Source organism: Pithys albifrons, chromosome 3, assembly GCF_047495875.1.
Source record: "Pithys albifrons albifrons isolate INPA30051 chromosome 3, PitAlb_v1, whole genome shotgun sequence".
Classification (NCBI taxonomy): domain Eukaryota; kingdom Metazoa; phylum Chordata; class Aves; order Passeriformes; family Thamnophilidae; genus Pithys; species Pithys albifrons.
The window spans coordinates 76,843,968-76,858,554 of record NC_092460.1 but is presented as its reverse complement, the minus strand read 5'-3'; the positions used below and the strand labels follow the sequence as shown (position 1 = coordinate 76,858,554).

Below are 14,587 nucleotides of genomic sequence, written 5' to 3'. Positions count from 1 at the left end.
ACACAATATTTTTTTTATTAAAATAACCACGTCCAATATTCTTCTCACTCTATTCTATTTTCATCACCATTTTCAGAGACAAGACATCAATATGGAGAAAAAGACAGAGAAAGGACATGGAGATAAGTAAAAAAAGGATATTTCTGATTGTATGTTTACCTGAAACTGTGGGAAACCCAGATTTTTTTAAATTACTCAGACTATTGTATTGATCATCTATAGTTCATGCACTATTTCATCTGATCTCTATATGTCTTCAGTGTGCTATAATAGCATTGCATTTGCAGGATTCTCTTTTTCATTTTGGGAATAGAGATTACATGTTTTTAATTTGCATTGGAAAAATTGTTGAACAATACACTTTAAGTCATCTTTTGAGAAGAATATAACCTCCTGACAATTCAATTGTAATCTATTAACTGATAATTTCATTACTATTGATACTACATCATCTGTTTTGGTGAGATCGTACAGATAATAACCAGGAACCCCCCCAAAGGATCTCTAACCAGTTTAAATTTGGAAGCCATCTAGCATATTCCCACTGTGACAGACTTTATGAATAAACATGGAGGAAGATTACAAAGGACCTTACAGTGGTTCCCTTTGTTGAGATCAATAGTAACCTTCATTTTCCTACTTTTTTTAATTGATTATTTTTTTGTTACAGACTTGTTTTAAAAAATCTTTTAAAAAGCTTGAATGAAACCTTTTCAAGACCGTCAAGAATCTTTCCACTAAACTCAGTAGATACGCACCACCCCCTGAAAGAGCATGTAGGAGTAAAATTTTTCATCTAGTTTTCTAGATTCAGATGTCTTTCCCTCAAAGTCCTATGAGAAAGCAAGCAAGGAATGATGAATTTCTTGCTGGCTTAACTGGTGAATTCTGGAATAAAACCCAAGGCAATCTAATAGCTCAGTCCTTTGCTGTTGAATTGTGATGTTTCTGAACTAGCACAGCAATAGCACTGGTGGGTGAAGTTTTCAGTGATCCCTGGGAGTTGCAATCAGCACTGGTGCCAGATTTTCTGAAGGTGTCCTGTCAATTTACAGTATTGTTTAGGTGAAATCCTGCATAAGACCGAATGATCAATTGAAATCTCTGTGCAGTGTCTTAAAGATACAGAAAGAGGGCTTCTGAATTAGATCTGGTACTGCAGTGACTTAACAGTTGGGCCATCCACATACTGAAGGGTTTGCTATATTAGTTTTGTTATTAACTGTTAATATACAGTGTGTTTGTTTCAGCAGAAACTGAACTAATACTTTGAACTAGGAACACTGAACACACTTTTAAGCATTTTTAACGCAGCAGTTGACTGGGTTAAATCATCAATGGGCAAATTTAGCTTTTCTTTGTTTTGACCACCAAACAAGCTAAAAGCTGTATTATTTTGCACTCACATCCTACCCAGTCTACAAGTATTTCTGAAACATCTGTGCAAGGATTACTCATACAATGAGTATGAATAGTTCAAGTGCAGAAAGATATACAGTTTTCATGTTTTTTGAAATAAGGCCGATTTCTCATTTTCCACTCCCCCAGCTTGGGATCTCTGCTCCTACCTGTAACACCGTTTTTTTCCATAAGCAAATGACTTTTGGGAGAGATGTTCCTGTGCTCAGCTTAAAGTACTTCATCCTACATAGTCATTTCAATAAAATTCAAACATCCTCATGAAACTCTGTTAAGCTCTTTGAAAAAAGTGGCTAGCTTTTCCTGCTTGCCCTGACACTGTTCCTAGCTTCTTCAAAGTCAGCTCAGTCAAAAAGGCAGCTCAGCCTTCCTCAAAGATGCCATAAATTTTGGTATCTGGTCAAGAACCTGCAGATTGTTACACATGGTTCTTACGAAACTTGGCACTTCATGGATTAACCATAATGTAAGGTTAGCTGTTCAAGAAATAGGAAGGCTTTGATCTTTGAGTAGAAACACAGAGATTAAAAGGCTACATAGAAAACTAAAGGAAGATTGATAACAGGGAAAACTTCGGCAAAGAAGCTGCTTTAAATTAACACTTTTAAGCCTGACTCTCTCCCTCCCTCCCTCCCTCTCTGTATACACATAACTATTCATTTGGCTGTCAATGTGGAAAAATAACTGATGTCAGATGAGGCACTGTGGATATTACGCCAAGTTCCAGTGAGAAACCACACAGCTATTGAAATGGATGATTAGAGCATGGGTAAGTACTTGGGTTCACCTACATTGCTTCTCTTGTAGAACAAGAGGTGCCAATTGTGTGTGTGATTCAGAGAGGGCTTTGTGAAGCTGCCACAGGTGTGTCACTGGAATTTAATGAGGTGTGAGCAAGCCCTGCCTTATGGTGTCCAGAAGCATAGGAAATAACTATCATATTTGTTCATATGGGTAGTTGAGGTGCTTCAGAATTTACTCTTGATTTGGTCCACAGAAGACAAATGTGCCCAAAACATCTCTAGACATCAATGAGCTGAGCCATCAGGATCTGTCATGGTTTTGCAGTTAACTGATGGTTTAAATCTTATATTCAGTGACCATAAAGTATTTCAGACAGAGTTGCACATTTGAAGCCAAAGAAGTGGAGAGAAATTCTTACAGACATTAATGAAAATCTCAGAGAAATACCCAGTTAAGTCAGTGTCAGAAAAATGATTCTAGTCTCCGATCTGAATATTCTATTAAGGGAAAAAAATACATCAAAATTTTATCCAAAGATGGTTTTGTCAGCTTTTTTGTTATTTGCAGTGACGCAATTTGGTGAAATACTCCTTCAGGCTTATCCTTCAAGAGCTGGCCAAACCCTGCTCTTAGTTAAATGCAGTGCTCAATTACAGTGTGTTACTGTATGTAATGTCTTGATGATCTTTTTCATGTCTTAATCACTGCAGAACATTTCATACTGTCTTGTGAGCCATTTGGAGGACATAATTAAAATTTAAATTTAATTTCATCAATTGGAGAAATGGTCTGAAAGTAACTAGGTGATATTTCCTAGTGTCAATCATAAAATACTACAGTCATAAAGAACTCAAGTGAAAGTAGGAATATGCATGAGCCTTATTTCCTGCTGGTTTGTTTATATAACTTTTAACTTGTTGTCTGTCAGGAATCAAAATCCTAAGTACCAACTTTTGTTTTCTGCTATGAATTCTGGGAGTCTCCCTCAAGAGAAGTGGGCACCTATACGTGTTAACAGTGTTTTTTCATAGAATCAAGGAATAGGCTTGGAAAAGACCCTTAGGATCATCTCTATGGCATAATATGGATTAGAGGGAAATGACCTACTGCTAGATGAGCTGGATCCAGATATATCTGCAAATGGCAAAAATCCTTTTTCAAAGAAACTGCTGTAAAGTGAATGAATAGATGATGCTACACAACAAATTGGTTCCCAAGACAACTAAAACCTGAAAGAGTGCATAAGTTACTTATCTCTTCTGTTGTGGAAGTCAGTGAATTAATGTGAAAAATAAGCTACAGGTTTCAGGAATGGGTCCTATTGGAATCAAACACAATGATGAAGAATTACATGCACAGCAGACTCTGAACAGGAAGAGTAACACAGAAGAACCTTGTCAGAGTTTTCCTTTCTAAATATTCTTGTGTGATTTTAACGAACACCAATTTGTTGTTGTGTAATGTAATACACTTGAATTTTCTGGGTAGTTTGCAGTATTTCTCTGCAGGTGAGAAGTACATTTGATCACTGCTTCTCCCCATGAGAAATACAAGAATGGCATTCTGGCCCCAATAATTCAGTAAAGTCAGATTGTTGCCTGAGAATGAGAGTGACTTGATCATTGTCATGGTAATTATGATTCTTGTGATCCGAGGGAAGGAAAAAACTGAAGAATATTGAGAAGCTCACTTTTACCAGTGGACACCAACTCACGTGCTAAACAATTCCCACAAAGGCAGATCCCCCATGCTTCTGCTTTTTTCTTGACAGGTGAATGTCACCTTGAGGGGGCTGTGAACTCAGTCCTGGGTTCATGGAGAACTGGACACGTCTGGAACAGAGGACTGGGTTTTCTGTTTCTAGGAACTTCTGCTGAGGCACTGAAGCTTTACTATAAAAGTTAGAAGAGTTTTTTGTTTTAAACAAAGAATTGTTTCCCTCTTCTTCCTTCCTCCTCTTCACAATATTCCTCATGTATTTGAAAACAACTCAAAGATTTTTTTAATAAAATACAGAGAAAGTAAATGCCTTTCTGAGAATAAAATTTTTTTAAAGAACTCCATTGATGTAAAATTTTACATAGTATCATTCCACTAATTCTTAATACTTGTTACTTTTATCTCCTTCACTGCTAAAATAAAATGGGGGAAGTTACTGTACTGATGCTCCACTTTAGGTAATAGGTAGAAAACATCCATGTTAAATGCAATTACTTAATACAAATTAAGATGATTTCATGTTCTTTTGTCAAGATCATTCAAAGAGTTATTTGCTTTTGTCATTGAACAGTACTGCATTAGTTCTCATAATCTGGTTAGTGCATTAGCACTAAGTAAATCCTATTGATTCAGCAAATAAAATGGGCCTAAGCAATCTTTGTATTTTGCTGATTTACCTTATACTAATTTAGCATTTAACTCAGCATACAGATTATCAAAGGAGAGGTGTTGACTAATTACATATTCTTAAGAAATAAAGTAATGCATTGGAGATGTTTTGCTAATGAAAGCAGTTTTGCTGTACACTTGTAGTGTGTATCACGTGCATATTTCATAGAAGTCTTTATTTACATGGAAGCTGTGGTGAAATAGAAAAGCTGGGAATTCCCTCTAGGCCAGTTATCCAAAGACAATGCTGAGCATGGAGACTCTTATTCCAATATAGTATTGCACAACAACTGCATGTCTAGCCAAAACAGTGGTGCAAGAGATGCGTGGGACAGAAAGAAGTCCAGATACTAGGAGAATATCATGCAATTTGCCCTGATTTCCACAGGCTGCATATAAAAGTCAAGTAATATCTGCCTCAAGAAAATGAAGCTCTCATTGTCACTTCCCACAAGATTACTCCTCTAGCATTTCTTTGTTTTCACACACCCTTTAGACAGTGCAAATAATATTTTCATATTTATGCCATGGATCTTCCTCCTCAGCACCCTTTTTTTTTTTATTTTACTGTGGGATTTGATTCTGGTTTTACTTGAACGTTTGAAATAAGGAGTAATTCCACTGATGCAAAAGTTGTCTGAGATCAGAAACCCACATGCCACCTAGAAAGTTTAACACAACTCTCTCTGGATAATAATTACCTAGTGTTGCTTTAGTGAGCAATAATGATGGCTAAATGTGGTCTTGAGTCAGAGTAAGTAGAGTAAGTAGAAAAACTGCTGACGTAAGGTGGGTGCTGAGCAAGCTGAAAGGCAGAGGTCTGCTTTGTCAGGACTTATGTGTCTCTCCACTATTTGGCAGGAGAACCAAGGAAAATTCATTGCTTACTTTCATGTGTCAACCACCTACCATAGCCAGGTGGGATGAATCCAGGACTTAGATCTGCATGCAATGCACTGCAGAATCTGCTTCTCTTTCTTTGGAACATGGAATTGTGCATAAAGAAATCCAAGCAGATCTTTCAGAAGGGGCTGACACAGTCTTATTGCAAAATAGCCATCAGGAGACTAGATGAGAACTTAATGTGGGGCAAAGGAGTCTTAGAATTTGGTCTGAATCCAAGAAAAGAGGCTTAGATCTGAATATTTTACATCTCGAGGGAGTGTTCTTAATATTACATACCTACTAGTATACATTTTGGGCATCTTTTCTTGTGTGACTCAAAGTTTTCGGATTTGTAAGGTTATATAGGATAAGAAAGTAATTCTTTGTGTTATTTAAGGGTCTTCAGAGACTGAGACATAAAAAACACATGACCAGACATCCATTTTAACAAAAAATAATTACTTTTTGCCTGAAATTATTTCCCTGTAATTCCACAGAAAAGCAGCAGAGTGACTTTTCCACACTAATAACCAATAGGGAACCTTGCCTTCAGTGGAAAAATTTGATTAAAAAGTCTGGAAGTGGAACATTATTAGTAACTCTGGCTGATTAAGCTGTGCCCTTTGCAGAAAATGATAGTTTAATGGATACCACTTTCTCACAGAGAAATCCAGTTTTCATCAAGAAGATGATAAAACACCATGCAGCAGCACTGGGAGGCAGAGACAGATCCCTAACAGGACACTAGGAGAAGGAAAATTAGTTTTGAGCAGCACTTGTGGACTAACAGGTTGGTCCCCAAACTCTGTAGCTTCTAGGGCTCAGAAGAGTCTGCAAATGTATCTACCACTAGGGGTGGTGTGGTACTTCCCAAAGAAACTCCCTAACCTGCCTTTTTCCTTGCCTTGTCTTTTTCTCAAGGACACACTCGTGATGGTGTCCATGTGGCCAGTCCCAGGGACAGAACAGCCTTTATCTCTGTAGTTTAGTGTCTGCTGCATCTAGTCCAGCCTGAGATAACCTTACCCATACTCATGCTCCTACCATACCCACTACACACTCATACCTGTAGCTCTACCCATGCCTTCCTTCCATGCAGCTTAACTGGAGTCCAGACTCTTTCTAAAACCCCCTAAGCAATGCTGCTTGCCCCAGTCAGGTCTTCAATGGCCAGATGGGTAGATGGCCATGTACCCAGTGGTGGAGGGGAGTTGGCTGGTGAGCACACCCTGCCTTGCACTCTGCTGGTACAGGCACAGTGGAGACCCTTGGGATACTGCTGGGACTTTAGGCAGACAGTGAGCACAGAACAGCAATGCAGATGCAGTCTATCACTTTATTACCAGGGTTCAGGCATGTTTTACAGGGTGTCAGTGTGCACTGCCCCTTGTTCAGTGCCTCCTCATTTCTTCTTCTGAGACATCAGAACCCCAGAGGAGCTTGCATATAGATGGGAACAGATTTTGTGCCCAGGCAGAGTGCTGTGTGCTATGTGATACAGCATTTCCAGAGGAATAAATGACCAAACCAATCCAACAGATTCTGGTGTCCGACTTCTAGGGAAAATATTCAGTCACATTCTACTCACAATATAAAAACATCTCCATGCTGTGAGATTATCTAAAGAAACCACATCAACCTTTTCTGACCAGAGGTGTGATGTTATTTTTAAACATGCCAAAATTTTAAGCCAAATGTTGTGGGCTATTACAGTTACAGGGCCTCAAATGAGTTATTTGTCTCTGTTTATTTTATTAAATATTCCTAGACACAGCCTTAGGATGACAGATCAATAAGTGCCTTTGCGGTTTCCTGATAGAAGGCGGCAATTATTTTCTTCCATTACAATATAAGCATAACCTAATTTTGCTCATCTGTCATATGTGTAATGGTAATAAAGAAGCATCACCATGTGTTTATTTTACTGTCACTTTATCTTTTGTTTTGCTGATCTTCTATTTTCCTTTCACATTCTCCCAGCTGTTTATGCCTTTCATTTAACAGGAGTTGTGACCTGTTTGTCTTGCTTTATGACACTTGCTGGGAACATAGTGGCAAAAGCTGGTCTGTGGTTTCTCTTTACCTGTAAGGTGTAAGTACTTTAGGCTTTAAGCTGAACTTACCTGTAGAAGACACAAAGCCATAGGATCTCTAGAGAGCTGATTTTGGATTTCATTTTTAGAAGTGCTTTAGAGGTAAGTCAATATGATTGAAGTCAGGTATCAGAGGACAATTTGGCTTACAATTGTTTAGCTTATAAGAGATGCAGAAAGGCCAAACAAAACCTGTAAGACCATGCTCTAACTAATGACACGTGAAATGTATAGTTCAGATTGTCAAGGCTATAACCAACCCATCTTCTTCACTTGAAGAATCACATTTAATCCATGATAATGGTGCACACTACTGGACTGTGCCTACAAATGAACTAAGCAGCATTTGCCTCCCCATCTAAACACACTTCTGCTTCAAGGAGTACCACACTGGGGCTGATAGTGACTACCTGTGACCAAAGTAATTCTGCTTTTAGACTACATCCACTTTTTGCCTTGTTGTGGGTGAAGAGATTCCTGAACAGTGACTCAAAACCCTCCACAGCAGCTACCTCCCAGATATCCTTGTCCTGACTCAAGCAATAAAACTCCTTTACTGTAACTCCCAATTTTTCTTTTAATTCAAAGCCAGTTCTGTCTCCACCTTGCTATCATCTAAGTGTTTGCCAGCTCTTCACTGAAGGAAATTGTTAGGCAGTCACAGCTCTGCTGAAGTACATCTGACATCAATCAGATGCTTCATCAGATTCACTTTTCCTAACCCTAACTTCAGGGAGCTCAGGTTTTGCTTAATATGTATTACACTTAAACACAACTGGAAATGTTTTATTTTGATTTATGAATTTTTTTGTATGAGCACTGGGCTAAGTGAAGCACAGTTATGTCTAGATTTATATCTTGTGGTTGGTTGACTTTACTGTCCAAATGTCTCTGATGGAGACATTTCCCATGGGTGAGCAACACCTTCTTCAATCCCTGCAAGTCCTTCTGGTGTTTATAAAGAGGCTCCTTAAACTTCATCAGTTTCTACAGCCTGAGCATATATTGGATCTATCTCTGGATTCACACTTGAATTCACATCTTTAAGATTTCTTATTGCTGAGGCTGTCAGGCTAACTAAAAGAAAGACAGGCCTACAGTAATGCAACCACATAAACATAATTCCTTTAGAAAACAAGGCTAAAACCTATCAAATTTGTCAGTCACATCAAGATGAGTTGAAGGTTTTTGTTTGGTTGGGGTTTTTTTATTTAAATATGAAAAGAACAAGTTGACGAAGTGTTTTGGATGTGTTATTTGGGTTTATTTTGGTCTAATTCAACCTTTGGAAGCTTCAGATTAAACAGTCCGGAGGGACAGCCACTTAAAAAGATGGACTACCCGAAGTCCAACAGAATTATGTGCAATTGTCTTGTGGGACTTTTTTTGATAACATGAAATGGCCTTCATCAATCAGACTCTAACTGTAAATTATCGGAGAGCACTTCCTTGCAAATGGTGCTAAAGACTCATTTTTCTTTTTAATGTTGAAGTTAGTGGTGTACCATATTCACTGCTGGACTGTTTTCACTGTCCCATGACTTAATCTCGCAGTGGTCAGTGCCCTTCACTTGCATCAGTGGTCTGTGGTTATTCTTTCAACATCAAAGACAAAAATCATCTTGGCTACATTACAAAAGGCAAGTTTTGAGTTTTGCCAAAATAAACTGTGACAAACTTTCACAGATTATAAAAGCTTTCTTTTAAGTTGAAGGTGACTTACAAAAAGGAGAAAAATGGTTAATGCCTTTATGTACATTTTCACAAAGAAGGGCCTAAGAATCGAGGGGTTTGAGACTCCTTTTTTTATTACTACTATTTAATCTCCAGCAAAATCAAGGAGGAACAGATTTAATATTCCTGAGACAAGCATAAGAAATAATGTGCTTTCCCTTCTGCCTGTTCCTTCCCTTCCTTCACATTCCAACCCTGCAGGTCTCTTTTACACACTAGAGAAAACAGGTGTATAAAGGATGCTTGGCAAATTCTTGCCAATCTTTTCGGCCAGTTGAAACCTGAAAAACCTCAAAGGATACTTTACACTGGATCATTAATGAGCCCTCTGGAATAAAGGAAAGGAAATGGAATGGCAAAGCTTGACAGTCTTGATATTTCAGTGTTAAGTAAACAATCAGGACAAAAATTTGACTGCTTTTATGCCATTTAAGAGAATGACAAGAAATCACAGAAACTTTTTTCCCTTTATCAATTTAATGTAGCAGAAATCAGAGCTCTGATGACATTTTTTGAAAACGGGCAACTATAATAAACACGCTGTCAGTATAAGGCATTCAGTTCTGATATGCAAAACAAAAGCAGACTCTGGAAAAGCTTTTGAAACATGGAAGTACTTCCCAGCATGCGAAAAGTGGCAAACTATTCTGTCAATATTTTAATGGTATACTTTGCTATGAAAAGATCACCTTATGAAACGGGTGTATAGCCAAATACAGAATGAGATAAGTAAAAGGCCAGGAGCTTTAAAGACAGTCATTCAAAAATCATATACTCCAAGAATAGAGAAAAAAGTACTTTCAGAGAAGAACAACGTTTCTTGTTAAAAATGAACTGAAATATGAAAAAAAGGGATATTAATACCTGAAGTGAAAAATTAGGACAGCAATAACACAAAGAAGAAGGATAAGAAGGTGCTGTACTGAATGGTTGCTAACTTGGTTTTAGTTCCTGAAGATTGCCTGTTATTCCCCTTTCTATGCCTGTTGGAGCTGCTGTACCAGCATCCACTGGCCGTGCCTACGTCTGTGTTGAACACCTGGAGTCTGCCATAAGCAGTTGTCCCCTAAATGCCAAGGTTGTTGTGGTTATGCTCAGACTGGGTCAGACCCCTCCACTGAGCACATTCCTGCTCCTGTTGAGAAGCCACAGCACCTCTGTAATAGGTGCTTCTCCCCACACTGCCCTGTCTCACGCCTGGCAGTGGGGAGCAGCCCTTCTCTTTAGTGAAAGAGACTCCCACTTCCAACCAGGGCATGTGTCTGCACCCTGTCCTGATGCCCTGTGATGGGCAGCTGTGTTTAGGAGGACTCTGGTGGTACATGAGGTGAAGGCAGCCTGTGGCTTCCACCCTCTCTCCGAGATATCCCAACAATGGCATATGACAGATCCCATCCATCTCTAAATGCAGGTAGAGCCTGCTCTGTCCTGACACAGGCCTCATTTTGGCTGAGCAGAGCCCCATCACAGACACTCTGGCCCTGCTCTCTGGTAGAGGACAGTGTGCCACCTCTGAGCCCAGATTTCTTGTATTTGAGAAAAGAAATTCCCCAGAGGATATTTAAGGGCCTGCTGCATAAGCAGGTGATTCAAAGCTCTGATGTTTCATGTTCCAAAGTAATTGTTAAAAGTACCTGATTACCAGATTCTGTACTTCTTTTACAAGAGCTGAAACCAGCACAGACACTGGCCAGAAGGGAAAGTGGTAATTTCTGTGCTTCCTCTGCTCACAGTATTTCAGATGTTTGGAGAGCAGCAACCACCTGAACTCAGTGTGCAGAAAGGTTACCCTCCCACCCAAGACGATCTGTACCCTTGTTCAGCTACACTTCTCAAAGACACCTCTTTCATAAAGAAAACTGATGTCACTCGGACTGTTTCTGTACCAAGCATGAGTAACCATATTACAATCTGGCTCTTCATGGCATGTTCCAAATGAGTTCTTTCATTTTTTTCTGGGGAGGGCAGTGATTCAGCATTAGCACAGTCTTAAATACGAGTGATGTTTTCAGGGACTTCTCAGTGCACATGGGTATGAATGTTTATGAATACTTTTTTGAAATATTGAAAGAAATAATCAGATAAATGTTCCATTTATTTGCATCACAGTTTCTCAAGAAAAAAACCTTACAAATTAAAAAAAATTAAAAAAGGATTTTTCTCCCAGTCCCACTACTACATTTTTAGCACCATAGAGATCTCAGTGATTTTCATACTCAATTTGCAGGAACTAATCCTTACAGAGATGACTCATCAGCAATGCTAAGTAACCTGAAATGATCAAGGGCTTACATTTTGTAACTGAAACTGTAAGGACAGATACCTGGCAATGGAGTAGGCAGTCAGAACAAAAATCCCAAAATATAGCAAATCAATTATCACTTACCCTGTTCAAGCAGTATTTGCTTTCTTTCCCATAAAAGTGCTGGAGACATTTCATGTTCTGCTTGTCAACAATCTTGCTGAAGAATTCATTGATGGTTCGCACAGAGACGGCACAGACAGCAGATCTGTTGGTTGGTTCGGAAGAGTCTGGTTTGCTTTGTGCAAAAACACCATAGAGAATATCATCATTCAAGCCCAGGCCCATTTCATGGGCTAGAGCTGCACCAGGCTTGCTTACATAGGCCGCTTGCAAAATGTTGAATACCTCCTTTCGGATGGACCTCTTTCTTCGCTTTTCAGTAAAAATGCACTCCAGAGGCATTTCCATGTAAGAACGCATCTCTGAGTCTAAAGTGCAGAAGCGGATAATTCTAGTGTGAAAAGCTTGTGAGTCAAGAGTTTCTCTCTGTACAGTCAGAAAATAGACAAAGTGATCATTTTCAAAGGCATGGACGTACCTAATGGGATACGAGTCACGGAACTGAGGGAGGATATCTATGTAAGACTGATCTGTGAGAAATTCAAAACCATCCTGTGTTTCTTTTAACCTTCTAACTGATATTGAATGCAGTACATAGGCAGGTTGAAATGTAGATGTCACAGTATTTCCAACAAAGAAGTTGACAAATCTGTCCTTTTCGGTCACCAAAACTTTGGTTCCTAAAGTGCTTACAACACAGTCAGGACAATTATCTGCTTCTCCATCCATCTGGGATGAGTACATGCAGTGCACCTCGCTTTCGATGTCAGCAGGATTGTCAGGGTGAATGATGTGACGGTGGCAGATGCCTCCGGACACACTACCACAGCTGATGAGCTGATCATCATAATAAGTTTCTAAGAGCAGTGCCATGTTGACATTATCCTTCCATGAGCTGTTAGATAAATTGGCTTTATCTCTGCAGTCCTCACATGGCACACAGTCAGGGTTCTCCAAAACAGGCCCAGTCTTGTACACAGAAATGTTCTGGAGAGTTTCATTTAGTACGTAAATCTTGTTGACTGCTCCAATATAAACATGATGCTCGTATAAAACCACATTCTGAATTGGTGTTTCTGTGATGAAGTTAGGAAGATCATATTTCACACCAAAATTCATCTCTGATTTTTTAGCTGCTTCTTTGCATTGTCCATGGCTCCTCTGCAGCAAGGTAAACAGGAATACGATAAACCCAGAAGGATATGCAGTAAAAGGCTTCATTGTCAGAGATTTAATCTGTCAAAATATATTTAAAGGAAACAGTGTTTATATTTCATATACTAAAGCATCAGTTAATGAGTCAACAGAAATCCATTTCTAGGCTGCATGTAGTGGCTGAACTATTTCAGATTAAGAAGTGTCGTAATCTTGCTTAGTGTCATAACAGTTGTGCTAGAAACTGCTTTGATTACTGTTCTTCATGGGTACCCATTTAACTGCTTTTAGAACAATTCACAGGATGAGTTTCTTATGATGAATATCTGAAGACCACTCGGCACATTGTAAAGCAGCAAAAGAGAGATGACTGCTTGCACATTGACGTTAAATCAGCTGACTGTTATGGTTTAGAATAGGATGGTGCACACATAGCTGAAAGCAAAACTGCCCAGGGCACTCGAGACACAACTGCACACAAAGCATTTGGAGCACTTCAGTGTGTGGATATAAGATATTTGTCAAGTTCTCAAGAGGCTGAGCTGGTTCCTAGCACAGCTGCTTAAAAAGTAAGAAATAGAAAGACATGAAATAATGCGAAAATACAAGCTGGAGTGAACTTCTATTCTGTTGACATTTTTGATTAACCAAGGAAGAGGCTTTTCTCCACCAGACCGAAGGAAGAAACCCTTCTCTCTCTCCCCAGCTCCCAAAATCACTGTGTTTCATAATGGCCCTGTTTGGAAGAAGGAATAGTTTTGTTCAGCCAGCTCTACTTCTTGGAATACTCATTCTCCCTACTGTTGACAAGGCTTTGTAATATATTATTAGAATATTTTATGCATCGTGTGGTGCCTGGCATGTGCAAGTTTTATTTTAGGCCCTGTACCACAGCAGTAAGTCACTCTGGTGAACCTTTACAAGATACAGGCATATCACTGTACTGTAAACAAAGAGCTATCAAGTGACCTACAGCCATTAACTGATGAAACAACCTAGCACTTCTCTCTCTCTTTTTTTTTTTTACATCTCCACACAATTGTTTGATGTGGCTTGAAAAACCAAAGGCAGATGACTAGTGTGATATTTCACCCCCTTGAAAGATCAATTAAATGAACTGTGGTTATGAGCATTTCAGTGCAGTATCTACAGTATGCCCTGTCACACTAGACATTTTCTGTCAATGTCATGACACAGATGTTTAGCCAAATTTAGCTTCTTCAAGGAGAAAACAATTATGCGTTCTAACAGCAGTATGATCACATACTTTGGGAAAATCCTTCTTGTTTGACTATAGTTAGGCAATTGTTGCCAATCAAGAAATGGTTGTGACCACTGAAGGAATTTAAAATAGATGACCTTGAAAATTACAAACAGTAATAGGAATCTGTACCAACTTTTTATTTTATTAGGACTTAAAGCAAAATGAAAAGATGAATATAGAGCAGAGCTGTTTCAGCTGTTTACAAATCCAGTGTTTTCACTAAACTGGGTGAAATAATCTATCAGTAATTCTCCTGCATTTCTTGTGACATTTTATTTCAGCACTGAACTCTTTCTGTGGTTTACCTCCCTAATTACACAAAACAATTGGAGAAAAATAATTGGTCTTCCTCACTGTTATCTGATAAGAATCATGACTGAAAGTTGGGGATAAAAATCAGAAACACAGGCTATTTGCAAGTGTTAGCTGGTAAAAATAAGTCAGACTTTAAGTATTGAGACATAAACAATCTTCCTTCAAATCAGTAACATTTTTCTGATATTAATTAGTGATAATAGAATCCTGGAAACAAATCTAGCA

At 38.8% G+C, this 14,587-nt stretch overlaps 1 protein-coding gene across 5 annotated transcripts in view; it reads right to left on the bottom strand.

Moving 5' to 3' along the window:
* Positions 1-14,587, bottom strand: part of MET (MET proto-oncogene, receptor tyrosine kinase) — a 91,615-nt gene that overhangs the window by 59,273 nt on the left and 17,755 nt on the right. For all 5 annotated transcript variants that reach the window (XR_011697504.1, XM_071552449.1, XM_071552452.1 and 2 more), the window contains exon 2: positions 11,650-12,864. Coding sequence is in view for 4 of the 5 variants with exons in the window: in XM_071552449.1 (XP_071408550.1) it covers positions 11,650-12,849 (1,200 nt within the window). In the remaining variant the exon portion in view is untranslated. The remainder of the gene's footprint in view (positions 1-11,649; positions 12,865-14,587) is intronic.